The sequence below is a fragment of the Anopheles funestus genome, chromosome 2RL, assembly GCF_943734845.2.
Source record: "Anopheles funestus chromosome 2RL, idAnoFuneDA-416_04, whole genome shotgun sequence".
In the NCBI taxonomy this organism is placed as follows: domain Eukaryota; kingdom Metazoa; phylum Arthropoda; class Insecta; order Diptera; family Culicidae; genus Anopheles; species Anopheles funestus.
In genome coordinates, this window is record NC_064598.1 from 20,659,145 (window position 1) to 20,686,614 (window position 27,470).

At 43.7% G+C, this 27,470-nt stretch overlaps 1 protein-coding gene across 1 annotated transcript; it reads left to right on the forward strand.

Moving 5' to 3' along the window:
* The first annotated feature begins 1,417 nt into the window (after nucleotides 1-1,417).
* Nucleotides 1,418-24,097, forward strand: LOC125763078 (protein hedgehog). Its single transcript, XM_049425877.1, has 3 exons — nucleotides 1,418-3,067; nucleotides 16,778-17,039; nucleotides 21,831-24,097. Exons 1-3 carry the CDS (start codon nucleotides 2,432-2,434, stop codon nucleotides 22,481-22,483), a joined length of 1,551 nt encoding a protein of 516 aa, XP_049281834.1. The 5' UTR covers nucleotides 1,418-2,431; the 3' UTR covers nucleotides 22,484-24,097.
* The last annotated feature ends 3,373 nt before the right edge of the window (nucleotides 24,098-27,470 follow it).

The following is a 27,470-nucleotide window of genomic DNA, read 5'->3' on the forward strand; positions in this document are numbered from 1 at the left end:
TGGCAGTGGTTGGAGGATAGCGTGTTTTTTTGTTGTGCTGTTTTTTCGAAGCTGATGCGATTGTGCTTTTGCTTTGGCCAGCTTCCTACAAATCGAGCATAAACGGTACGTTTGGGGATAAAGATGATCTGCTCTGTATTGTACAAGTTAACATGGCACGTTGTGTTCCGTTTGCTAAAATATTTTATGCTTGTTGTTCAACAAGAGCTTGTTTTATATAAATGCACAATAAATGCAATAGTTAGCATCAAAGTTTTTACTTTCTTCTTTAAATAATAAACAATTTAATGAGATTTATCTCAAATGAAGATGTGCATAAAATAGTTGAAGATGATACGTACTTCCAAAAACTTGTGATGTTTAATTGTGTAATAATGTGATGTGTAATAATATTACACGTAATTATTCTATATTTATTTATGACATACTGCATCGTATATAAAAAGCATTATAAATAAACCAATAAATGTAAGCAACAAAGTTGCTAACCAAATCAAGCGAAATGCTGATAAATTTGCAAAAGTTAATTTAACCTTCACCTGGTTGCATTTGAAATTGGATGATCAATCGGCAACACTTCTTCGAGAAGGAAAACCCATCTTTGCGCTTCTTTCCTTCTACCCTTTCATAGGTTCTAGTCCACGGTCAGGTAACGGCCTGGTTATGATTATGCTAGCGAACATAATTCTTTGTACCGTTCCGATCGTACCATCCGGTTCGATATTCATTCACACGGAAACTGCTGATACACATTTCAATAGCCTAGACCTGTAATGTAGCCGAACAAACGAAACGGGACGTTTCTCCATTGCATATCAATTGCAATGGAGGAATTTGTTCTCCACAAACAGCATTGCGGAACATTCTCACAACCGCAAAAAGTAACATTTCTTGCATAAAAAGCTTCGAAAGCTTCCCGAGTACACGCATACATGCACACATGCATACGAATTTGGTTAAGGGTGAAAATGTACGGTAAGGGTGAAAATTTAAAAAAGAAACGCTGGAACTGCTAGCTAGCTCACTCTAGCGTACACGAAAGCCCCAACGTTCTCGTCCTCGCAACCATCCTTTCGGCAGTGATGCGAGAAAAACATGCGAGGGAGCGAGAGAAAGAGCAATTAAAGCTTTCCCTTCGCGTTCAAGCTCGTTCAAAGTTTTATACTTTCGCTCACATCACTTATCGACCAGTTTCCATTGGTTTAGCAGCGCTCGCGCTATCTCACTTCCTCCCAAGCAAGCTTTCCCGCTGGTGCGTGTATATTCGCTCGCTGACGCACGCTTTCGGTAAGGAAGGGATGAAACTTTTCTTTTCCTTTTATTCACCCCCCCGTACGTACACAAACACAAACGAGCGCGCGCTCTCACACACTCACCTTTTGTCTCACGGTTGCGGGTGTGAGATGGTGTGCTGCCGAAGATCATCTCGCTCTCGTCGTTGGTGCTGCTCTCTCGCTCGGTTATCTTTCACTGTACGGCTCTTTCTCTCTCCCGTACCGAACGATGGTGGCAGGCTCTTCGGTTCGTCCCGGTTAAGCGTAGGGGCGAGCTTCGAAAATTTTCAACCGCCAGTCTACTTAGTTCTAATTTAGTGCTAGTCGAATTACCATCGTTTTTACTGCGGACCGTGTGCGTGCGTATCGCTTGCTATCCGAACAGGAAGGGTTCTGAAAACGTGGCAAGAACGAGAAATGAACCTGCTGCAGTACGGAGATCGTCTATAAAATTTTTGAGAAGCTTGATTTTTCTTTGCTTTGCGAAACAAACGAGATCGTGTCGGTTTGCTGTAGGTGAATTTTCCGTCCCGTGAAAACTGTTTGCGAGCGTGTGCGTGCCACAATACAGGTGCTGGAAGTGCATCGGAAATTACGTCCGATTTTCTTGCGTGGAATTACAATTCTTATCCTAATTTGCGGCTTTTTCGCATACAACACGAGGTGCCAAGGTGCGCCTTGTATGCGAAATTTGAATCTCAGTGCAGCGTGCAACGGAGACGAAGCAGCTTCCGTATGCCAATACCGGGTGAAACCGATCGATCGGGTGATTTGCGAAGATTCAACTGATGCATTTCGCATCAAGTGCAATTCAGCTGTATTTGCATAATCCGGCCCCGGCCAAGTGAACGAGTGTGCGATAAGAAATAAATCATTATTACCAAACCCTCGTGCAGGGTGTGTCACCGGAGTTACAAGTGTCGTTAAGGTGAGAAGGTGTGCCGTGGATCTTAATAGTGTGCAAAAAAAAATCCCCCTGCAGTCCGATCGGAGGTGTGTTGTGCAGGTGGCTTATTCGTGCGTGCTAGGAAAATTCAAGGTGTAGTGTGTACTGTGTGTGTGTGCGGTTCGTTTTGAGAGGTTTTGTGGAGATAAAGGTTAAGTGGCGTCTTTATCGTGCTGAGTGCCGACTATCCGTCGGTCATTGGAATAGCTGAATGCACCGGAAGAGTGCAGCGAGGTCGCTGCCTTCATCAGCGTCACGATCGACGTGGTCTTCGTCCGCACGGGCGTGCAATCTGTGCAGTGACAACCGAATGGGCAGCTGGAGACAGATGCCGGTGGCCGTCGTCCTACCAGCGATACCCGACCCAGTGCCAGAAATGCAATCAACAGGCCCGCTCTGTCCACTGGCCGGACATCCGTACAATGTGGAGGCGGCTAGTGTACCGGAAGTGTCTGGTCCCTGCACAGGATATGTGCGACACAGCCGAGGTGCCCCAGTGAACCAGTGTCGTACGGTGGGTGAGCTAAAGTGTTTGGCAAGAATCACACCACAGCGAAACAGGACAATGGTGTGGATAATGGTGGTACTGTTGACGCTCGTCCAGCTGACGGCCGGTTGTGGACCGGGCCGTGGTATTGGGGGTCCACGCCGGACCCGTAAGTTGCTACCGCTGGTCTTTAAGCAGCACGTGCCGAATGTGAGCGAAAATTCACTCTCCGCCTCCGGTATGCAGGAGGGTCCGATTTCGCGCAACGACAGCAAGTTCCGGAGTCTCGAAACCAACTACAACAAGGACATCATCTTCAAGGACGAGGAAGGAACAGGGGCGGATCGTGTTATGACGCAGGTGAGTGATGGTAATGGGACGTCCAGCAGACCAGACCAGACACAGTCACCCTGGTAATGTAAAGGTGGCAAAGTTTTTGGGAGAGAAGTTCGCACGCGTACCGAACAGCTTATTGCCCGTCCAGGGACGAACAGCTATCGTAAAAGTATACCATCTTCATATAAACTTCTGTATTTATCGTTTTACGGTACCAGAGGTACCTTGGGAAATAGACAGTACCGACGGGTGGTGCTGCAATTACATTACCATGTGTGAATGTCCTTGAAAGGCCGAATGTCCTTTCAGGCATTCCTTCACACCAACGCTTAACAGTATAAACACAGTATAAACACGGGACAAGGAAAAAAAACAAACAAACATGCAACAGAAACTGCAACAAAACAAAGTTCGCAACGTGTTGTTATCGTTTAATCGAATGTAAACGCAACGAGGTTCGATAAAAGTACATGGTCGACCTTAATATGTTTTTTTTTTGTTCTCATTGCTACACGTTCTCTTGATCTTCGGATAGCCCGAAACCTCTTTACATTCCAGAACCTCTTCCAGTAGCAAATCGTCATGCAAGCGACGCGTCTCCCCCAATCGGTATGTAATGTTTGGGGGAATTACCTTTATCGGTTTGCGTGAGTTCCAGTTTTGTATGGATTTTTTTTTGCCTTCATTCGCCCTAATCTTATCGCAAACCCAGTGGCAGCTGGCAATGCTTCATATCGGTCGGATTAAGTGGACCACTTTTTTCCTTTTTGTTACTTCGATTGATCGCAAGCCAAACGATTACGTAGATTGTGATATGTGTCACCTGTACCGGAGCTGGTCGAAAATTTATGACCCCGGGAAGGCTCGTGCATTGATAAAAGAAAAGCGCAAGCCTAAACGAATCATCGCCAGTGGAAGGGTTTGCAGTGATTTGAAAAAAAAATGGAATGTACCCGGATGTACTTCAGTTTGTTGCGTGATAATCGTTTTTTTTGTGGCGTTTTAAAATAGAATGAGATCATCTGGTTTATATCAGTTGATTGATTGAGCTGGTTAGCACATTTTGTAAGAAACTTCTAGCGTTGCCATTCGTTTAATTCTGGTGGCAAGTGTACTTAGATTTAGTTAAAAATTATTCTCATCGTACAATTCATTTCCCTTGTGGGTCTTGTTTTTTTTTGGTGACTGTTGTTGTTTAATTTCAACTTCTGATGTCTCATCGATTCTGAAGCAAAAATTCCAATACCAGCCGCTGGTCGCACGATCGCTCTGGGAATCTGGATCTTCTCAAGACGACAATCGCGCTCGATTGTTTATTCGTCGCCTTTTCGCTTGCACTCGCACCCGCTGTCTAAGTCGGGCACAAGCACCATTGTGTTGCGAATCGGGCAAAAACCGTCGACTCGCTCGCTGTCATAATGCGCATCGTTTCGAAGTAATGTAAATAAATGATTAAAATTCAATTAAAGTGCCACAGGCTCCGTCTTTGGCGTTGGTACATTAGCTTAAGCGATTTTTGTAGCTTTCCACATTCCCGACCCCGATCATGCACGATCGTCACCGGTACAAAACCATTGAGCCGTAGTTTGTGCGCGACCTAAGCAATATTGAAAATCACACCTTGCATTACCGTTCGAAGATTGTTGTCGTCTATAGACCGCCGTCATTTCTACACCCTCAGGCCTGAATCGAACGCAGCACTCCAAAGAATGTCGGATCGTTTGAGCATAAGCGTGTGCTCTTAAGCTGTTAAACAAACGCGTTCACCTTCCTATGGAGAGAAACAACAACATCAGCACAAAAAAAACTTCCATTCCGTACCCCGATCGGTTCATCGGGTTCCAATAAAGGTGGTTTGATATTTTGCTTTTGAGGTCGCTTTTGTTTTCACACCCGCACAGAAGATTTCTTTCGGTAAATGGAAAAACGCACGCATTGGAGAAAGCACACGAAGCGTTAGTGGAAACTGTTTAATCACATTGGTAAATTAAATAATCGCTTCTTCAGTATTTTGGTGTTTACCGTACAGGTTGGATGTGATCGTCCAGGGCGATGCGTCACACACACGTCCCATTCCGGGAGCTTTTTCTTTACCCAAGCGACGATTTGATGGTTGGGAACGGGGAGGACCATTGGGGTGGCCAAGGAAAAAACGGGGTAAAGAAAAGCTTTTAAGACGCGCGCAACGATGCGCTGGAAGCTGTGTGTGTTTGCCGAGGGAAAACAAAACCCACCTCGGCAACTGATCACCTCATGGGGATGGAAACCATTGCTATTCGTAACGCAACTGCACGGTTGATGGTACAGAAAACACAGAGACAGAAAAAAACAGAATGAAATAGGGAAATTTCCATAAACTGCCGATCACATTTGGAACCGCTGGAGACCGCTAGAGTTGCCCTCGTTTTTTTGTGTTGTTTTGCTTTCATCGTAGCACATTCTAATGTGATGTTTGAAGAAAAGGAGCAAGAAAGGTGTGCGCGGCATTACATTGGCTGGCGTTACGTTTTCAAGTGCGTGACCAAGAGGAACTGTATCTGTCGGCGGTTTGGGAGGGGGGCGGAAAAGCGGCGTAGAATGGAGAGTGGAAAGCAGGGAAACACTTGTAGCGAATGTTGTTAACAAGCGATTGTCAAACATTACGTGGTTGGGGTTGGTTCGGAGGGGGACGTCTGTAAGTAAGTGGATCTCGTTACCAATTTGTTGATCCACTGTACGGACACAGTATTTGACATGAGTAATTACAAAACAAAAATCCTCCCCCGGCGATCTCCCCCTATTACGGTTGGTGAGAAAGAGAAGAACGAGCTGCAAACGCCGTAATTGTAAGCAAACGATCAACAGATTGTGCGACACTGTGGGTATTCGAATCTCGATAAAACTGGGGACATTGGTTTGGGAAGTGGTGGGTGTGCTGGGGAGGATGTATTGGGATTTAAATCTGGTTCAGAACGTAAATATTTAACTGTCGCTTTTGACAGCTGCACGATGATGTCCAATATTTGTGCACCGTGTACTAATAAACTTACCCCTTTTTGCCCTTCTCTCACTCCCTTTCTCTCACTTTATTCTATTTATCTCTTGCGCATTCTTCTGTCTGGTGTAATTGAATTAAAAAAAAGAAAAGGATCTGTATAAAGAGATGGTGGTAACAAAATATCGGCATCGATCACACCCCACCGCACGAAGGATGAGACGGCCACGGTGTTACTTTGTTTCAGCCCGGTAGTGTTATTTATTTCACAGATTCACGTTTGGTTGATAGTTTCCCGAGCCCGGTCATTTTCGTCTCGTATGTCACCTTCACCAGTTTGCCTTTGTCGCACGCGAGTCGATACTTTTGACACTTGTTCGCTAGGGCCGCGGCAAAACCCGATTCGTTCCGGCAGCGTGCCGACACAGGCGTGGAAGCGCGATCCGGGTGCCGGGCAGTCGTGACCCGGTTGCGGTGCTTTGCGATTTATTAGCAGCTATTAGAATCGGAACGGAACACAGTGCCGGTCTGAAGCACAGACACGGCGGGACCATTTGCCTAGACCTGCGGTCAGGTGTGATTCTGCGTCGTATCATTGATGTATTACGGATCTACGACAGCAAAGATTTATGCGTTCCATCTTCCGTTCCTGCCGCACTGTGGTAACCTGGTGTTGTAAATCATAGCTCGTCGCTTCGTTGAGATTAAACATCAATCGGAATATTTTTTTTCCCGCCTCCTATTAAGCGGAACGGCCACCCAGGTGTGGACCGTTTGGCCAATTGTTGACCTGGTTTTAATGTGCCATCATCATTAGCATTCGTATCGGATAGAAAAGGGGAAAAATTGCATCATTCTCGATCAGTAGACCAGTTCATCACGGAACAGAGCATCACGGCCAAAGCCGATCGTTTATGATCGATTTACGATGGGGCTATGGGTTAAAGGCGGTGGGGTGGAAAAGGAAGGGACCGCGTTTCAAGTTGCTTTTTTCCGTTCGATTGTTCGATACCGGACACCGGCCTATCGGTATATCGACCCATGCCCCAATCGTCCAATTTCCAATCAATTATGGAATTTATATGGCACACTCCCAATGGTTCGGGCGGGAACAAAAAACCAAATTTTGCCACCCCAATCTGTCCATATAAGGATTACGGTTAGCTACCAAGACGGTACGGATGGAAGTGATTTTTTCTTTAGACGTTTAAGAAGGTTTATGACAGCGAATCGCGTACCAGTTGCCGATATTCGTGTGTGTATGTGTTTGCATTTGGCGAGAGCTGCTGTAAAGCAATAAGCGAAGGGAATTAGTTACAAAAAAACTCGGGTTGTAAAAACCGGAGAGCTTTTTGTTCGGCTTTCGGACGCTTTTTTGTGATGCTGGCAAAGAAGTTAGTAAATCAGGTAACTGTTGCCTTCTGAAGCAGTATAACAGATTGCCTTCAATGGCTCCCTATCATATCAAACACACACACACATCTGTGTGCATTTACAAGGCGCTAATTAGCGACCGAGTGCGATCGAAAGAGGTAAAACCAAAACAGAAACAGACGGCGGTACCGATTGTGAGTAGCACCAAACAAAGAAACTTTGTTGAACTTCATTTTCGGGCACACCAGGCTACCCTTGCTTTTTTTCTTGATCTGGAAACCACCCCCCATCCTCTCCCTACCTCACCCTGTTCTTCCCGTGACAAGATCAATTGCATCTCATCATGCCCGAAGAAATAGCTTCCCAGCGCCAATGCTTTCCGCCAGTGGAGCTTTAAGCATTCGGGCTGTCGATCCGCTAAAGACTACAAACACCGCTAAACGATAATGATGGCACAATAAAAAGCAGTGGACTGGAGAGCAACCAGGCCGCAAACCGCAACACGATAAAGAGAAAACAAACGTCTCATAAAACAATAAACGCAAACGCGGCACTGTTGAGCGTTTGACCAAAAAGGTTTCCCGTTTATGGTGGCGTTGAATATTATAGTCGCTGCTGGATTGCTGGTCGCTAAAGCAACACGATTAAAAGTCAATCAATTGCTTATAGCTGTTGCACCGGTGTGTATATTTCTATTTCTGACAATTGGTACGTGTGTTTGTATGAAAATCGTTTCGATGTGTTTGAAGCACTTACGGGAACGCAAGTGCCTATTTGTCAACGCTTTCAGTTTTAACTTTTATTTCTCTAAACGTCAACAAATAAAACGATAAAACTACTCCACAAAGGGGTAGAATGTATACAAGCTGCCTGTGTAAACAGTCTAAATGGCATTTAAATGGTATAATGGCTGTCGTGTGATGAATTGACTGAAGTTTATTTTTAGCATCTAAAACAATAGGTTCAATAATGCTCTCGAGAGCACCCTATTCCATTGTGTACGGGAAAGTAATTTGTTGCATGTTTAGCGTGTCTCGACTTTACTCGACTGTTGAGCTATCTTTTGCCGATCCGAACTGCAAACTCATCGTTTACGGTAAAGAGTCGTTCCGTTACACAGAAAACGTTGAAAATCTCATCTCTTCGATGTGTTTCGAAACCGTACAGCATCCTACAGCTTTCGAAGGAGATGAACGAAACAAAAAAAGGACGAAAATGGCGCACACGGAACAAAAAAAAACAATCCAAAGCACAACTGTAACACGTTGAAGACAGACCAAACCGTTTGAAGCGTATCAGTTGTGAGCAATCGGAGTATTTGTTTGTTGGTGGAGAGCAAAATGCCATGTTCGATGTGGTAAATGGTCCTTCGAAAAGGGCATCCCGATTGCGGAGCACCGCTCGGTGTGGTGAACCGTCAGGCGCACTGATCGTGCCCTTGTGAGGAAGATGAACGATCGCGGACCTGAACGACTTAAGGTGCTGGAGCTTGCGGGAAGATGATCGTGCGAAGGTGGACGAGCCCGTACAGTGGTGTGAAACAAAGCAACCACGATGTAACTGCCAAACTGAAGACGAAGCGAAACCGGGTGCCCTGGACAAGCAGCAAACAAGTTCGATCGTTCATATCGATTTCGGACAGCATAAGTTATGATCTGTTTGCAATAAGCCGCGAAATATCATGATTTAGGTATACGCAAATTGTGAGAAAGGCAAAATATTTAACTGCACTTATCCCATGAGGTTATTCACAAGAATAACAAGCGAATTCAAAATGTCAAAATAAAAAAAACCATAAGCTGAATTCATTAGAGAGGGTGAAATACACAACCAAAAAAATCTGTTATCCACCACCAAAAATCCACCACCGTACCTAAATCACCACTCAATTAGCATAAGCAGCATAGCGAATTGTGTCGTCGGTATCGAACTTCTTTCTGCGATATGCGCGTTCATCAACATCCAGTGCGCAGAAACGTGCGAAACATTTATTGAAGTGACATTAAGCTCACGTTCTGTGGGTCGTGTGCAACGCATGTGACACATGTTACAACGGGCGGTAGTCATCGTCGCCGCGTTCGTCGTCTGCTGCCAGTTGAAGTTTATTACCCAAGCGGATGCGAATTAAAAGCAACGGGAATTTACAACGAGGAAAACCACCGGTCCTACTGCAGTAGTGCAAGTAGTGCACATTAACGGGATCTAGTGCCTTGTACGATGGGAAACATAATCAGCCGCTTTTAAGCCCGATAATCCTTTGGCAATTTGGCGAGCAGCGTTTCAGCACAACCGGGGCCCAATGTTGTTGCGCAGCACACATTCATTTGGTTCGTTGTCTCATAAATAAGGCTTAAATTGAACCAGGGTCGAGTGGTGGTACAGCAACCTGTGCCGTTTGTTGCTGTGCCACTTGCCAAACACCTCTGACCGGCACGAAAGAAACCCGTGAGATCTGCAAATCGGTTGTAAGATCATGGTATGTGTGTGTGTCGAACGTGTTTCATCTTCGACCTGCCACTGTTCCGGTTGCCGTGTTGGTCGTGGTTCATCAGTTTTAACTGGCATTTTTCTCTTTTGCGGAAAGAAAGGTCAAAAAATGTATATACTACAATGTGGCACAAATTGTTGATAGTAAAGGAAACGTTTTACTGTTGTTGTGACAGAAATTTTGACACATCTGTGTTTGTGGCTGAAAGTAGATCCGTTTCCAAAAAGAAACGATCACCTTAAATCACCGACACGAAACGATCCATGTCCAGTTCGTTAACCTTCATTGGCTTATTGTTTTATTGTAAGTTTTTGGTTTTGTTTTTTTTTTTCTCACTACTGGTGGGTCCCTCTACCCCCGAAACTAGCCTCAAGAAAGGATTTATTACAATCAAATCTCATTTTCGCCGGAAGGTTGGTTTCGGTTCCGTACAGACCTATGCCCGTCATACGGCAAAGCGAAAACCGCAGGAATTTGTCGCATTCCTCGCACAACCCGATCGGACCCGGGCTCAAACGGTTTTGCTGCTTCTAAACCTCGGGAGATGCTTTTTTTTCTTCTTCAGCCATTAAGCCAAAAAACACACACACGCACGGTTTTTGATTGGTGTGTGTCGAGGTCGCGGGAAGCGGAAAATCGGCATCGATCCGGTATCGATATCTTCGCTCGGTGAGGTCAAATATCCTATTACATCCTCCGGATACTGATCCTACACGAACACCGTTCTTCGTACCGGTCTTGCTCAATTTTATCGCCCAGACCTCACCGGGACCCAGTTACGTTCTTACCTTCTTCATACACGCAACTTCTAAGGATTCCAAGGAAGCTACTAACCTGCCTCACAGGAGAGAAGAGCAAAATTACACGCACAAAAAAAGAACAAAAAAAAGAAGGAAAACAAATCAAAGCGCCCACAATACGGGAGGTCCTGCAGGGAATGGGCACCATAAGATCAATCCACCGATCATCAGCCTCATCAGCAGCCGGTATCATCCGGTTTGCCGTTCTTGATTGAAATTCGATCCAGCACCAGCAAAACCCCACACGACTATTTCCCGCGGGTTCGTTTCTTCCTGCCTGATTGTAATCTTTCGATACAGCCCAGTTAGGAGAAGGTCAGATGATTAGCTTCGATGGTGTAGTGTCGTCTTTACGCAAAAAAAAAGCGGTACAATCTACAGTTGCGTATGCGCATATTATATAAGATTACATTTTAATCGTAATTTTTCAATCTTGCCACTTGTCCCATCTGTCGGTGGGTTTTTAAAGAAGGGGTTACGGGGGCAAGGGAAAGCGAAAACACACCATTTGCACCATTAATCAAACCACCAGCAAATGCAAAACGCACACCTCGGAACGCACCAAGGCACAAGGGAGGTCTTTCGGTAAGGTTTTGCTTCTTTACTCAACGAGTTTTCGTATGACATCGTTTAACCTTCTTACGATCTGCTATCTCACATTGTGCAATAATATATGCATATTTCCCCCTAAAAAAAAGTAAAAGATCCCATAAGAAGCAGGTTGCACCAGGAACAAAAAAAGGCTCGTGTCGGTTAGAGAATAGCTTAAAGAGGTCTCACACGACACGATGTACATTTAATGCCCACACCCCACATGACAAAAACCCGTACTTACGTTCAGATGATACAACCAGCAGAAAATATCCATATTCCCACCCCTTTCCCTACCTCCGCCATGGCCAAGTCACTTCCACCGCTGAACTTGAAATGACAAACTGAGTGAGCAATATTAATGCGATGTAATTTAATACTTATCTCTTTTTAATTCTACGCCTTTTCACCTTTTTGTGTCGTCCCATTCCCGTGCCACCCGACCCACAGTCGTTCCATGTCACACGAAAGGATACTTGGATAATGAAAAGAATGGTACACAAAACCTTCGGCACGCACTCGTGGGATGAGTGGGAGATTTGTGAGGTTCCTTCTGTTGGCTGACAAATGGGGCCGGGCCATTTAGAAGCGAAGCGCGTTCCATTTATCATGTCGCCCCGATGTCGTACCGGCAGCGGTGAATCGCTTCACTCGCACTACCAAAAGCGCGCCGAGTCATTTAAGTCAAAGGAATTTGTCGCACACGCTTGACGCTTAAACCGCTTTTGATTGTCGGGGGGTTTTTTGTTGTTTTTTGGATCCGTGTCGGTGTTGCGGACGATCGAAACGCTACCTCAGGAGCAGAAGGTTTTTGGGATAAATACATCTGGTCCGGATGGTTGGAGCGGGTTTTGAGTGAGTGTGCCGGATCGCCGCCCTTTTACGGTGGAAGCTGCTGTGAAGATCGTGCCCGGGCGATTAAAACGCACGCACGTCGTTCGGCAATGTGGAGCTGACGAAATATTTTGACATCAAGTGTGACACACTGAAGTTTGGAGAAGTTTCACTATAACGCCTCTGTGTGTGTGTGAGTATCAAATCCAAAGCATTAGGCAGGTCGATGAGCAAGGCAACTTCGAGCTTCTTATCGTACCCCCCGGTCGTACCATAATAAGCTGCCGATTAGTCGGATTGGTTGTTTGGAGTGGGTTGTCTAAAGTGTGCGCAGTGCATCGTACAAAAGGTGTGGGCTCCTTTCCCATGTGCGCCGCAGTAAATCATGTGCTCACGTCGTTTGCCTACACAAAGGTGGGAAGCTACCGTTTCGTTGGGTTTGTCTGTCTGACAAACAAACCACTCGGGTTAACAAAAGCTTCTTTCATGCACACCGCACAAGCGCCACCCCGCCATACAAAGTCGTTGGCTGGTTTCAGGACACAATGGGCAAATGTTTAGAATGGGAGCTCCTGGGTTTTTTTGTTGTTGTATCCCGTTCGCAGGCACAGGCACCGATGGAAAGTGGAAGAAAGGAATCTCTTTCTTCCCGGTTGGCGCTAATTGACATCGCAAATGGTGCCCGGACAAAGGGCTGTGGGGGCTGGGGGATATGGAAAGGGCAGCGGGCTGGAAAACAGACTCCACAAACATAATTAGGCGAGTGAAGAACATTATCGCCACTTCGGGAGCTTGTTTGGCCGCACCCTTTGGAAGCTTTTCCGCCCGAACGTTAAACAAAACGCGCTGCGGAGGGGGGAAAAAATTAACAAACGAGTGTCAATTTCCTTTTCCCATTAGCGAACGGTTCCTGAGTTATCCTTGGGAAAAAGAGGCGTACAAAAGCGTACTTTAGTAAATGTTTACTTTCGCCTCCTGGGAACAATACTTTTGACGATGTTTGTTGGGAAATACATTGGAGTGGTCTTCCGGATTAAAACAAAAAAATATTTAAATGATTTTAAATCTATCTCATGGGAAATTCGATTTTCGTATCCACACAGGAGAGTCATTTTTCACCAGCTTTGTTTGCCAATTTTTTTTCCACATACATGGACGCAGAGGGCGTAGTAAATTTGGCATCAAAAATAAAATGTAAGCTAGCAAAAGAAACAGAAAACCCAAGCACAAAACACATAAATGGCAACCACAAAATCCGAAATGAAAAAAAGCAATTCCCGGAACACCCGCAGCTAAGGTGGTCAAGGTCTAGGGTAAAACCGTTTCGCAACAAACAAACCAGCGGACAGCAGGGCAAAAGCTGTCAAAGTCAGTCAACTGCAGTTAATCGATTGCCGGACAGAATTTGTACACGTCGGGCAACAAACAAACACACCGAAACATGCATCCGTTACGGGTTGCCGGTGTGATGCTCAAGGCCCTTCGGGAGCAACATCAACAAAACCAGAAAAGGACAAATGGCCGGCCCATTCGGTGTCCTTCGGTGTGACGGGGTTTTCTTTGCCGATGGAAGAAATATCCAAATATTTAGACGCCGTGGCAAATTGGTCTTAGTTAAAAATGGTCAGGGACACATCAGCTGGGCCTGGGGATTGGGAATTCGATTGGGAATCGATTCGTCTCCGGTAGCTCTTAAAACAAACAGCCCAACGCACCACGAACCTTGGAAGCTCGGGAAGAAAATGGTAGAAATAGGGAAAATTGAGAAACTTTAACAAAAACCCATTCTCCTTGGCCCCGTGGCCAATGCGCTTCGGGCATATTCCGAGAACCGGGCTGAAGCGAAGCGTAACGAAGTCAGCCGGCAAAGGAAACGGAAACCGTTTTGGCATGGAAACCTGGCTTCGGTTTCGGAGGAAGAAAAAAGACGCGCTCAGTATTTGGGACCCACAGTGTGCAGTCGAAAAAAAAACGGCATCCAATTACTGGCGTGTCTTGTTGGTGTTGGTTTTTGGGAATGCGCAAGAGTATGGATGCGTCGGCCGAACCAAATGAACCCCTGCCGGATCGATGGTGGTGGGAGGGTGGAACCGTACATTGACAAGCATGACACCATTTAGCTGGGCTAATATGACATCTGTGACGAAAAGTTTAGATGCGATTAAAAGCGGCAATGGGCAAACAGGCCTTATAGTACACCCGATCTTTAAGATGGAAAAATGTGATGAGCCAAAGAATGGAACGAGAAAGGAGTAGAAAAAAATAAAAAGCAGCATCAACGCAAGGTTAAAAGCCCGAATGGTTCTGGAGGCCGGCGTAAATACAAACACAAACATAAATTTTAATTTAGCGTTCCGAATGGTGTTTCATTTTTTTATTCGTTTTTCCACGAACGATGGTGCTTCCATCCGATTGGATCGTGACGATCGTTCTAGGTTGCAACCAAGCGAAGCCGGCATCGGTGTTTGCTAATCTCTTCCACAGTGAAAGCAAAACGGTTTCTTTTTTTTTTATTTTGGAAGAAGAAATTCTTTTCATCGACACAAAATGGCGGCACTGCAATGGAAAAAATTGTTTCTTATGTTCGATCGAGTCTTTTAAACGGAATCAGGTTGTACAGATGCTGAGTTTACACAATCTTTCTTGAAGCAAATGATTCATCTACGTGCATGCTTCTCAAATAAATAGGAAATACCTACGCCGCGAGAAAGAAATACACAAGCGACGAACCCCGAAAAAGCACCATACGAAGCAATGGAACCCCTGGCCGACTCATCGTACTTTTGAGGGAGTTTTTTTTTTGGATTTGCAGCCCCCGCCGAGCATCTGTTGCCAGGCGGCAGTCGGAACACAAGTTTGAGCTTTAAACTAGCGGGTGACTAACGGTGGATTCACCTGTCCCTATTCCACAATCATTTCACGGCAGGGCAAGGCACACCAATCTTTCCCCCCTGGTATGGGTCGAGCACAAACGCGATCAGGTCAGGCGTTCGTCTTGTGTGCGAGAGCTTCCACCATGGGTTCGCTTTTTTTATTTTCGTTGCTTTTTTCTCTTTATTTTTTTGTTAACGATCAGCTTTAAGCCACGCCTTTCAGTGCCCCGCGGGTACGCCTGGTGGAGCCATCTTGAATAAGCAGTTGAAAACTCGCGTTGAAAAAAATCATTTTTAAAAAGATGTTTCACGACTACTGCTGCTGCTCGTAAAAAGGAAGCGATAGTTAGTAAGTTGTACTGGGTTATTTATTGAAAGCTTTCAAAAGCTCTTCATTACACTATATAAAAGCGAGTTGTAAAATTGTATCATTATTTCTTTAAAATAAATATTCTACTTTCATACCTATAAAATTCCCCTATTTCAAATCACTTAAAGCCCCTTATCAGCTAGAGCAGGTACTGCCAGAGCATGATCAGACAGCCATTTATTTTCCGCTACATTGTCTTAACTTTCCAACACTGTTTTGCAAAATAACGTCCCTTCGCACAGGGCTTTAAACGGTTTCATTTACCATTATCGTTGCTGATGGAAGTTGAAACAATTTCATTTCGCCTTTCGCCACACGCGGGCCCCTTACGATCGATCGTAGGAACTGCTTTACTATGTAACGTACACTGCCAACTGCAACTGGTTTTGTTTTTTTTTCTTTTCTGCGGAGGTGAAATCGATCTTCACCAGATGATGGAAGTCCGAAGTAATCATCATCATCCGCATCACCTTCATCGTCACCACCGTCAATGCGTTTTGTTGTAAACCCACCGATGTGTGTGATAAAGGTGAAGAAAATTACACACCACCATCGCACGAGATCGGTATGCTGACCGGTCAGGTTTTTGGAGTTGGAAGATTAATTTTTATTTTTATCACTACACGCACCTCATTAATCAGCTATGGTTGTGGCGAACTGTCGAGGTGAACGGGGAAAATGGGTGATAGGGGGAGTGGGTGAAGGGAGGCTACTGCAGAGGTAATGCAAATGAGAGGCATTTGTTTTTTTTTTTTGTTTTCGATGGCCACTGCACATTCACGCGCCTCTATCTCTTTCCATCATCGTTAGTGTGATGATCACTTTCCACACAGGCAAATGACGAGACGTACACAGGAAAAGCGCTCGGAACGAGTTCCTTGGGTTAAGATGGACCATGATAAAGGAAAAAAGGCAGTGAGATAACTAGCTTTCCGTGTGCGTATTGGTAACCTTTTTGGTGCGTATGTGCGTTTCTTCATTATGGAAATCATCTCTTAACCTGGTCGAAGGAAGCAGCCCGCATGAGGTTGGAGTGTGCCTCGGCGCGGAAGGGGTTTCGATATCAATTTATGTCGAAGCTAGTCATTAGTCTCCTGCTTCTAGTACACTCCGTTATCATGGCGGTGTATTCTCTTTACGTCCTCCACCTCAATATGCACCTCGCTAGAGCAACTTTCGCTATGGTTTGTGCGTTTTTTTTCCTTCTGTAACTTCTTCGTTTGCTTGTTAGCTATTAGCAGGAAGTGTGCAGTTGCATATGTGCACCCGGCAAAAGATGGGGTTGTTTATGGGTATTGGCTTGTTGACAAATAATTAGCATCATTACGGCATAATTTAATTAACGTATCACCACCATACTAACGTGTTACTTTACTCTTTCTCTTTCTCTTTCTATCTCACCCTCTGTACCTTCTGTTTTTCTCCGTTAGCGATGCAAAGAAAAGCTCAACATACTGGCCGTCTCGGTGATGAACCAGTGGCCCGGTTTGCGGCTGATGGTAACCGAAGGCTGGGACGAGGATCATATGCATGCGCCCGAATCCTTACATTACGAAGGTCGCGCCGTCGACATCATGACGTCGGACAAGGATCGGTCGAAGATCGGCATGCTGGCACGGCTTGCCGTCGAGGCCGGCTTTGACTGGGTGTTTTACGAGAGCCGCAATCACATCCACTGTTCAGTTAAATCAGGTAAGATCGGATTTTTTTCTTATTATTTCCCCTTTAATATCACGCAACTAGATCCGTCCTTCGCGGACCTTCAACCACGCGGTACGATCAGTTTCATCTATCAGAAGGAGAGAGAAAAAAAGCATGCGAGAATAGAAAATATGTTGAATGTTTTGAAGGTTTGAAATCCGATCGGAAGCCGGATCGGTTTTGCCTGACGGCTCCACAATTTAAGTCGTATCAGTTTTCGAAGTTCGGGGTTATAAAGAGTCCTTGTCCTGTTCGGTACCAGATACAACCGATGGCAAGGGATTACATTCCCGATTTTCCCGCGCGCAAGCTGTCAGAGTCAAACAGAGAGAAAAAAAATGGTGTATTAGCTACACGCAAAAACCGTCCGGGACCAAGATTGACAGCAATGAAAATGAGAAGTAAAAACCGCACACACACACACACACACACGCAGGGAACATCATTCGTCTTCTACTTCGTCGGTGTATGCTCGCGGGCATGAAATCACCATTGCGAAGCAGAAAAGAGAAATGCAGAGCCGGTAATTGAGTTTACGCCGAAAGCGTCAGCTTTCGCAGCAACTTCGACAGCTTGGCGTGTAACCTGTAGTTTGGCGCAACGGTTCTACACGCACACTCCCCGTCTGGTGCCGCACCGCTGCCATCAAACATCCGCAAGGGTTGGCAAAAACCATCCTTCCTTTCATGCATGCGCGAAAGCTTCTGGGCCGAATCACACTCAATGTATTGTTTTTTTTTGATGAATGCAAATCGGTGTCCTGTTTACGCCCTGTCGTTTTACCGATCGTTCGAACGGATGGATTCACCAAAAAAAAACCTCAAAACCGGAGTTCACGAGCCAGTAAGAGGAATTTTTGGGGTGGAAAGTGATGGTGATGGAAATGGTAATACCTGACCACATCCAGCAGAAGACGGGTAACGGGATGAGGATGGCTAACGAGCAGCTTGTTAATTCTCGTTCATCTTTCGATCTTCATTCGGCCATTTCCTTTCGGGAGGAGTTTACTTCCCTCCCAACATCACATCCCCTCCTCTTCCTCTTCTGATGATTCTTTTTCGCAAACTACAACCCCGGGAAGAAGGGTGATCATATCAGCATCTTGTTAAAACGGGTCCTAGCGAGGTGTTTCGCTTCGTTTCGTTCCCTACCCGGGGGCGGTTAAATCGATCGTAAGTATGATCGTTATACTCGCGACCTTCTAGTTGCGGGATGTTCCCTAAAACTGGCTGTTCGTAAAGTGAAGATGGTCGTTTTTTAATTTATCTTTAACACTCAGCGTTGAGTTTTAATTAACGAGCCTTTGCACGAAACACAAATGCGTACGCTGGTTGTAAATCGATAACAAGTGAAAGCAAACGATGGAAAAGGTTTTTGAGCTTTTTTTTTTGTTGATCTTGACCATCTTAAAAAAAGACTTAAGCTCATGTAAATGTTTGTTTCCCTTTTTTGCTTGGTTTGCAGCGATCCGGAAAAGCCATCGGCTTTCTGGCCACGGACGGCTCTTGTGAGTTCTACCTGTCAAAGCCAACTGGCTCGAGTGCTTCAAAGTCAGTGCCTCCTTGGCTAAGCTCCTAGGTTAACCCTTCGCAGGATAATCTTAACCCCTAGCGGCTAATCGAATGCAAGAAGATGAACATCGATTCCTGAGCTGGGATGGAAAAATTAATTTTCTAATGATATTATCCTGCTTTGCCCGGCCAAAAGCCGACCGCCAGCCGAAGGTTTTTGGGACAGTGCTTTACAGAAGGATTATTTGCTTAGCACTCTCGCACGAGTTTTGTGAGCTATTGGATGGGGTTTCCTTTTTTTTTGCTGCTTACTTTCAATACCATTCCCAAACTGTTGTTCGGAAGGATTTGTTCAGGTGTTTGATCGCCAAACCTTCCAAGGATCCGTACTTGTCGGATTGGAAGAAAATGAGCAAATATTATTGTTGCACTTACGGGTTCATGTTTGTACTATGTATTTAACAGTTGAAATGTTTCTCGAGAATTAGGAAACATGCAAACTCATGCACGAGTGTTTTTATATTTGTTTTGCTGTAGTTAGTAAAATGGCATATTTAGTTCTTATATAAAGCCTAAAAGAAATAGTCGCGTCGTGTAGTAGAAAGTAGTAAAATGTAACAGCCCTGCTAAATTTTTTATACCCACATATAAAACAAAAGTTTTAGCAATTTCGATCCACAATTGGTAGAGTTTAAAAAATCTTTTACGATGCAAAATGTTAATGTATGGTACAGTGGCGCCATCCAGAATTCCAAGCATTACATCGACATTTATGGAGGGATTTTGTTTTGAAATCGAAGATCGATTTTTATTGAAAAAGAAGAAATGTCCGATAATTTGTTCCACGCTGTACCACCGTTGCGATGTTTCCATTCAAACCCGACACAAATACCTGCTATCGCACAAAACCAAACGAAAGACTTCAATGCGTCGGAATCGAACGGATGGACAACAAACGGGAAACCTCTTAAATACCTGTGGCTACCGCTAGAGTTTCCGCTATCGGGTGCTTGCTTGCGTTTGTGTCTGTTTATACCCGTACGTGTGCTATGTATCACATTCATATCGTACTACGCACCGTTTCACATTCCGTTCAAAGTGAATCGAAACGATACGGTGGATACGGTTCGGGGTTCGGGTCGGCATCGGTATCGTGTGACAGCCGTCACCATCGTCCACCAGCGGTTAGCGTGCACCGCACGTTTGTTTATGGTTAAGCGCTGTCGGAGTTTACAATTTCCCGTGATCCGACGCGTCTGTCAGTTTGGTTCTTTATGCCATCATTTATCTGTTTTTAATAACGAGATAATGGTTGCGACACACACAACATACACGCTACACGATTAGCTGGCGGTCGTCAGCGATCCTTCGCCAGGGGTAAGATGATCGTCCCATCGGTTGGGAGTTCCCTTGGGACCCACTCCAGAACGATCGAGTACCCCTCTCGATCAAATGTCGGCCTATCGGTCGCCCCCTTCTCCAGTGGAGGAAACAAACATTAAACGGCTTCGTACGTTCTTCGGCGAGAAACAAATCCAATCGTGCCGCAGTGCACCAGCGGCAATGTAAATAAACACTCGAGCCGTGACAGTTCACACGCGACGGTTTTCGCTGGTGCGTTCTTGCTTTCGTCTTTCTGTATCGCGGCTCCGTAACTTAACCGAAACGCTAAACAGTTCGGTTTTTTTTTGCAAGCGCCCGTTCGCGAATTGCGCTCTCACGGTATCGAAATCAAATTAATTTCGTCCACCACCGACTGATCGCAGCGCACGGGCTTGGGGAAAGATTTATCTGCAGCCGAAACGATCGATCGTGGTCCCGATCGTTGACGGGGTTGACGGGAATGTGCGACGGCCGGTTGGACGATGAAATTGATGAGGGCCTGCCAGCGTGACAAGCCGGGAAAGTCGGTGGGCCTCATCAATCAGGCCCAACACGTAAACAAACGTACGCACACTCGCGATCGGTACGGTGTTTGACAAATGAGACTTTTAAGCGGCAAATTGATGTGATCCTCAAACGCTCGGAGGCTATCCATCCATTGGATAGCGATCGGTTGGATGTTGTTGGATTGGTCGGGTGGTGCAGAAAGGCATCACTGCAATTAAGATTTATTAAAAATCTTCGATCATTACGAAATAATTGGGCAATGTGATGGGTAGTTTGGTTGCTTTTAATCGTACATTGCATTGAAGTTTGTACTGACTTTTGTTGTCAGTATATTTCTAGCTTAGGCTAACTATTTCCGTATAGGAATTATTTTTTTTTCTTCCTAATAAACACAGCTTTGCAGTTTACATTGTTACATCTCTCGTTTGCGTACAAACTGAGCAACAAAAGCTAACATCTTTGCCAAAAAAAAATGCGACCGCAAAAATTAAAACCCCATACCAAACAAAGATTCGATACATTGCCAAAGCTAAACGGAACATAAAAAAAGCAAAAAGATCAGAAAGCAAGATCCGAAATCTCCGATGCTACACAACACGAACTAGTGTGGTGTACGCTTCCAGCTCGCCGAACAAACGGCGTTCATTTTGGGTCGAAAAATCGTACAGCTTTGGCGATTCCGCCATTGATCGCCGTACCGTTTACGGCTTTTGCCGATCGTTTTGAAAACCCCTCAACAACAATGGCCGCAAAAACAAGGGTCTGTTCCGTTGAAGTCGAATTGGGCAGGGGTGGGCTGAAGGGAAGCGGAACCGTGGTGGGAAATCAGGCGCAGAAACAGAGCAGACACACTGCCAAGACGCGGTCTGGGAACCGTTTTAATTTCCCGACCCGTTTACCCGTCCCGTCATTCACCTTTTTTCTTACGTGCCGCACGGAACGATCGCTGCCGAGCGTGCGATCGTGTGCGAAAGCAAGAGGAAAAGCCAAATTCCCAACTGTGTGTGTGTGTGCGAACGGTTCAGGTATTTCGTTTTCTTTTCCATTTTTAAGGTGCAATAAATCAATAGATAGTAAATATGTTAACCACAGCATGGCGCCGCGGCGATACGGCAATGTGCGTATGTGTGTGTGTGTGTACGCGAGGATGGTTAAGATTTTATTTTTTTTTTTTTGCTTTGTTCTACTACTCCAAATGCACCAAAAAACCGACCAATTTTCGGAACTTTTGTAACTTCGTTTTCCTCACACAAGCTCATCGTTCGTTTGATGCTTCATTTCATGAGAAGAAGAAGAAGAAAACAACATTAATTTTGATCCTTTTTACTAACCGCATACCATTTTGTTTTTGGTTTGTTTCTTCTCCTTTGTTCCCTTCCAGATTCCTCCCAGTCCAGCCATACGAGCGGTTGCTTTACCGGTGATAGTACCGTCCTGACGGATGCCGGTGTACATCGGAAGCTGAGTGAACTGCACATTGGCGAGCGGGTGCAGGCGATCGATGCAACCGGCCAGACCGTCTTCAGCGAGGTGCTCATGTTCATGGATCGGGACACACACCAGCGGCGAGAGTTTGTCACGATCGAGGCCGACGGTGGTTCGTTGCTGAAGGTAACGCCCGCCCATCTGGTGATGGTGTGGCGCCGGGAACGGTCCGAGACGCGTTACGTGTTTGCCGACCGGGTACGCGAAGGTGATCACATACTGGTGCACGTGGACGGTACGCTCGAACCGCGGCTCGTACGTCGAATATCGGCCACCTTGTCCGAGGGTGTGTATGCGCCACTCACGAGCGAAGGTACGATCGTGGTCGATTCGATAGCTGCGTCCTGCTATGCACTCATCGACAGCCAGACGGTGGCCCATCTTAGCTTTCTACCGTACCGGATCGCCGAGAAGGTTGGGGCACTGTTCGAGAGGAGTAGTACCGGCGATGGGCTTAGTTTGCCACGCCACGAAGGTATCCACTGGTACGCCAAATCGTTGTACACCATCAAAGACTATCTGATACCGTCGAACTGGTTGTACCATTGAGCTCCGGCATTAAGGAGATACACGTGTGTACAGATCAACCGGGAAACCCTGTAAAAAGTGTACATTAGCATCGACAGCACCAGCAGCTCCCAAGTGCCGGTGGAATGGGATCGGCGGGGGGAGGAGGATTAGGTGAACGAACAAGTCTAAATTATTTATGTTTCAAACTCCAATCCCCAAATGACCGGATATGGCTCTATTCAACTGTACAGCATACACATACACATACAAAAAAGGGAAAATTCCACCCCGAAAAACTTGGGAGTTGGGAATGATTCTTCGAGAGTAGGCTATAAGCGCCACCTGCCTAGCAAATCTTGTGCGAATGTTTGTGAAACGCTCCACATGGATTCTGTTTTTTATTCTGTTTTGTTGTTTGGCATCGTTGAAATGGTTTCGAGAGCGAGAGAAATGATGAGCAGGCGAAAGATGAAAAGGATAAAAAAGGCACAAGGAAAGCGTCCTTAAGCGTCCGTCGAAAAGGACGAGCTTCTTTCCTTCTTTTTAGTTAGTTAGTAAGTAGTAGAAAAAAGACAAAGAAAAAGCGTTCCGAGACGCGTGTAGGAAGCGTTTTGCTACAACAGTGTAGAGTGTAATGTAGTGGTTTAGTTTAGAAACGGTAGCTTAAGAAAACAGACATGGAAACAAAAACAAGAAAAAGACCAACAGCCAAGTACAGTGTGCAGAGTGTGGCAGAGTATTAAGGGGGCGTAATTTATTACCTTTATCTTATAGCTATGTATAAACTATGTATATCATCCTTCGACGCCATTTGTCGCCGGCAAAAGGTGTGTAAAATGGGCACGTAACAGAACCATATACAAAAGTGGTGACACAGTGGACACACGACACACATTTGTTAACTTATTGCCAGCTTACGTTTCGTTTCGTTTGCAAATGCTACTAAGCTTGTATGTGTAACACTATGTTCTCATGCGTGCCGGGGAGGTTAGTGTGAACCATTTTTCTTGTCTTAAATGTTCCGTTTAAGCCATGAAAGGTAAAATAAACACAAAAGAAGGGTATGAGAAAAATGGCTTTAATATTACTGAAAGGAAACAGGGGAGAAGCGATGAAGAACAAGAGATGCGTATGCGAATGAATTATTTATTAACTAAGTGACGAACGTCTAACAAGTAACGTGCGTGTCAGTGAACCGGATCGAAATCATAACGTGTTGCATTATGGCAGATCCTCGTACGTGCTATAAATAAGGAGCGGAAACCGTAAGCAAACCAGAACCCGTGATATCTAATGTTAGAAACTCTCTAAATACTACCCTTTATCGTCTGATTTGTGTTTGTTTTTTTGGAGCTGCTGGATAAATAGTGCTTAGCGAAATGGGACACAACCTACCTTGAATTAGCTTTCTTTGCGGTTTGCTGGATGCAAAGCCAATAGAAATGACACAATATTATGTGACGCAAACGTCTAACAACGGTAGGCAGCAAACTAAAATGCAAAATACCGACCATCGAGATGGAATTAAGTGAATGCTTGTGGTAGTCACAGGGACGAGGAGCAGATAAGTAGCGTGAGCACATTTTAACAGTGAAGAGAATTTAATGAATGAAATAAAAAAACGGAAAAGCTTCTGTAAATAGTAACAACTAAGTAATATTGTATGTTTTTCAATTTATTTAAGAAATAACTGAAAGAATCACAATGGAACGAACCAGGTGAAATGTTAATGTTACAGGGTTTTTCTATTCAGTTTAGACTAGCTGCACACTTTTTCCTACTCGGCGTACTTGATTTTTAGCAAGCAGCGTGTTTGTTTGCCTACCCGCGTCAAAAACCAAGTGCGCAGAGCAGGAAAAAGTGTGCGGCTAGTCTAAACTGAATAGAAAACCCTGTATTGCAGTTCCAGTGCTTTTCGCTTCCGCTATGAAACATTTCATTTCGGTTGGTATCTTTGGTTGAAATATTTTACCGACGAACTTGCTTGCAATGATTCAACCGTTTGAAAAGTTTTATTTCAGTTAACACACAAAAAAAAATATAAAATTCTAAAAATTTGAAAATTTCATAAGGCTAACCCTTTACGATTTTTTTGAGAAATTTTGCAAAAAACATTAAAATGGTTTATTTTAATGCCAATTGGTTCAAATAAGTTTCTTTTCACTCAAATAATGCTTTAAATTAAAAAAAGAATAAAAAATCTGAAGAAAATAAAAAAATATAAAAAAAAATTAAAATTTCTAAAGGTTCATTTTGCACCAAATTTTGCCTATAACTCGGTCGGTATCCAACGAATCGCCAATCTTTAACCTGCGGTCGATAGATGGCACCAATGGCTACATTTTCTTCTTGGACGGCCATGCCCTCAGATGTCTGTGCCAGAAGTTATTCGAGGAACCAAGTTCCTTACCCTGTTTGAGAAAATGTAAAATTTTCCTCATTTTTGAGCAATGTAGCAAAAATTTTAAATGTGATATATTTCATTGGGAATTTGTTGCAATAAGTTTCTTTTCACTTAAATAGTGTTTTAAATTAAAAAAAGAATAAAAAATCAGAAAAAAAATTCAAAAAAATTTTCCACTCGAAAATTTCATAAGGCTTACCCCTTACGATTTTTTTGGGAAATTTTGCAAAAAAAAATTAAATTGTTTTATTTTAATGCCGATGGGTTGCAATGAGTTTCTTTTCACTCAAATAATGCTTGATATAAAAAAAAGAGTGAAAAATTAATAAAAAAATCAAAAATTTAAAAAAAAATGAATATTTTCCTCATTTTTGCACCAAATTTTGCCTATAACTCGGTCGGTATCCAACGAATCGAAAATTTCTAACCTGTGGTCGATAGATGGCACCAATGGCTACATTTTCTTCTTGGACGACCATGGCCTAAGATGTCTGTACCAGAAGTTATTCGAGGAACCAAGTTCCTTACCCTGTTTGAGAAAATGTAAAATTTTCTTCATTTTTGCACCAAGTTTTGCCTATAACTCGGTCGGTATCCAACGAATCGCCAATCTTTAACCTGTGGTCGATAGATGGCACCAATGGCTACATTTTCTTCTTGGACGACCATGGCCTCAGATGTCTGTACCAGAAGTTATTCGAGGAACTAAGTTCCTTACCCTGTTTGAGAAAATGTAAAATTTTCTTCATTTTTGCACCAAGTTTTGCCTATAACTCGGTCGGTATCCAACGAATCGCCAATCTTTAACCTGTGGTCGATAGATGGCACCAATGGCTACATTTTCTTCTTGGACGACCATGGCCTCAGATGTCTGTGCCAGAAGTTATTCGAGGAACCAAGTTCCTTACCCTGTTTGAGAAAATGTAAAATTTTCTTCATTTTTGCACCAAGTTTTGCCTATAACTCGGTCGGTATCCAACGAATCACCAATCTTTAACCTGTGGTCGATAGATGGCACCAATGGCTACATTTTCTTTTTGGACGACCATGGCCTCAGATGTCTGTACCAGAAGTTATTCGAGGAACCAAGTTCCTTACCCTGTTTGAGAAAATGTAAAATTTTCTTCATTTTTGCACCAAGTTTTGCCTATAACTCGGTCGGTATCCAACGAATCGCCAATCTTTAACCTGTGGTCGATAGATGGCACCAATGGCTACATTTTCTTCTTGGACGACCATGGCCTCAGATGTCTGTGCCAGAAGTTATTCGAGGAACCAAGTTCCTTACCCTGTTTGAGAAAATGTAAAATTTTCCTCATTTTTGAGCAATGTAGCAAAAATTTTAAATGTGATATATTTTGATGGGAATGTGTTGCAATAAGTTTCTTTTCACTTAAATAGTGCTTTAAATTAAAAAAAGAATAAAAAATCAGAAAAAAATTTCAAAAAAAATTTCCACTCGAAAATTTCATAAGGCTTACCCCTTACGATTTTTTTGGGAAATTTTGCAAAAAAATTAAATTGTTTTATTTTAATGCCAATGGGTTGCAATGAGTTTCTTTTCACTCTAATAATGCTTGAAATAAAAATAGAGTGAAAAATTAATAAAAAAAATCAAAAAAAATTTAAAAAATGAAAATTTTCCTCATTTTTGTACCAAATTTTGCCTATAACTCGGTCGGTATCCAACGAATCGCCAATCTTTAACCTGTGGTCGATAGATGGCACCAATGGCTACATTTTCTTCTTGGACGACCATGGCCTCAGATATCTGTGCCAGAAGTTATTCGAGGAACCAAGTTCCTTACCCTGTTTGAGAAAATGTCAAATTTTCCTCATTTTTGAGCAATGTAGCAAAAATTTTAAATGTGATATATTTTGATGGGAATGTGTTGCAATAAGTTTCTTTTCACTTAAATAGTGCTTTAAATTAAAAAAAGAATAAAAAATCAGAAAAAAATTCAAAAAAATTTTCCACTCGAAAATTTCATAAGGCTTACCCCTTACGATTTTTTTGGGAAATTTTGCAAAAAAAATTAAATTGTTTTATTTTAATGCCGATGGGTTGCAATGAGTTTCTTTTCACTCAAATAATGCTTGAAATAAAAAAAAGAGTGAAAAATTAATAAAAAAATCAAAAATTAAAAAAAAAAAAATATTTTCCTCATTTTTGCACCAAATTTTGCCTATAACTCGGTCGGTATCCAACGAATCGCCAATCTTTAACCTGTGGTCGATAGATGGCACCAATGGCTACATTTTCTTCTTGGACGACCATGGCCTCAGATGTCTGTGCCAGAAGTTATTCGAGGAACCAAGTTCCTTACCCTGTTTGAGAAAATGTAAAATTTTCCTCATTTTTGAGCAATGTAGCAAAAATTTTAAATGTGATATATTTTGATGGGAATGTGTTGCAATAAGTTTCTTTTCACTTAAATAGTGCTTTAAATTAAAAAAAGAATAAAAAATCAGAAAAAAATTTCAAAAAAATTTTCCACTCGAAAATTTCATAAGGCTTACCCCTTACGATTTTTTTGGGAAATTTTGCAAAAAAATTAAATTGTTTTATTTTAATGCCAATGGGTTGCAATGAGTTTCTTTTCACTCTTATAATGCTTGAAG

What these genes read in the sequence shown, in the direction of transcription:
- LOC125763078 (XM_049425877.1), top strand. Translation starts at nt 2,432, where the DNA reads ATGCACCGGAAGAGTGCAGCGAGGTCGCTGCCTTCATCAGCGTCACGA. An exon ending in CGGATCGTGTTATGACGCAG is followed by an intron (nt 3,068 to 16,777) that starts GTGAGTGATGGT and finishes TTTCTCCGTTAG; the next exon opens with CGATGCAAAGAAAAGCTCAA. An exon ending in CCACTGTTCAGTTAAATCAG is followed by an intron (nt 17,040 to 21,830) that starts GTAAGATCGGAT and finishes GTTCCCTTCCAG; the next exon opens with ATTCCTCCCAGTCCAGCCAT.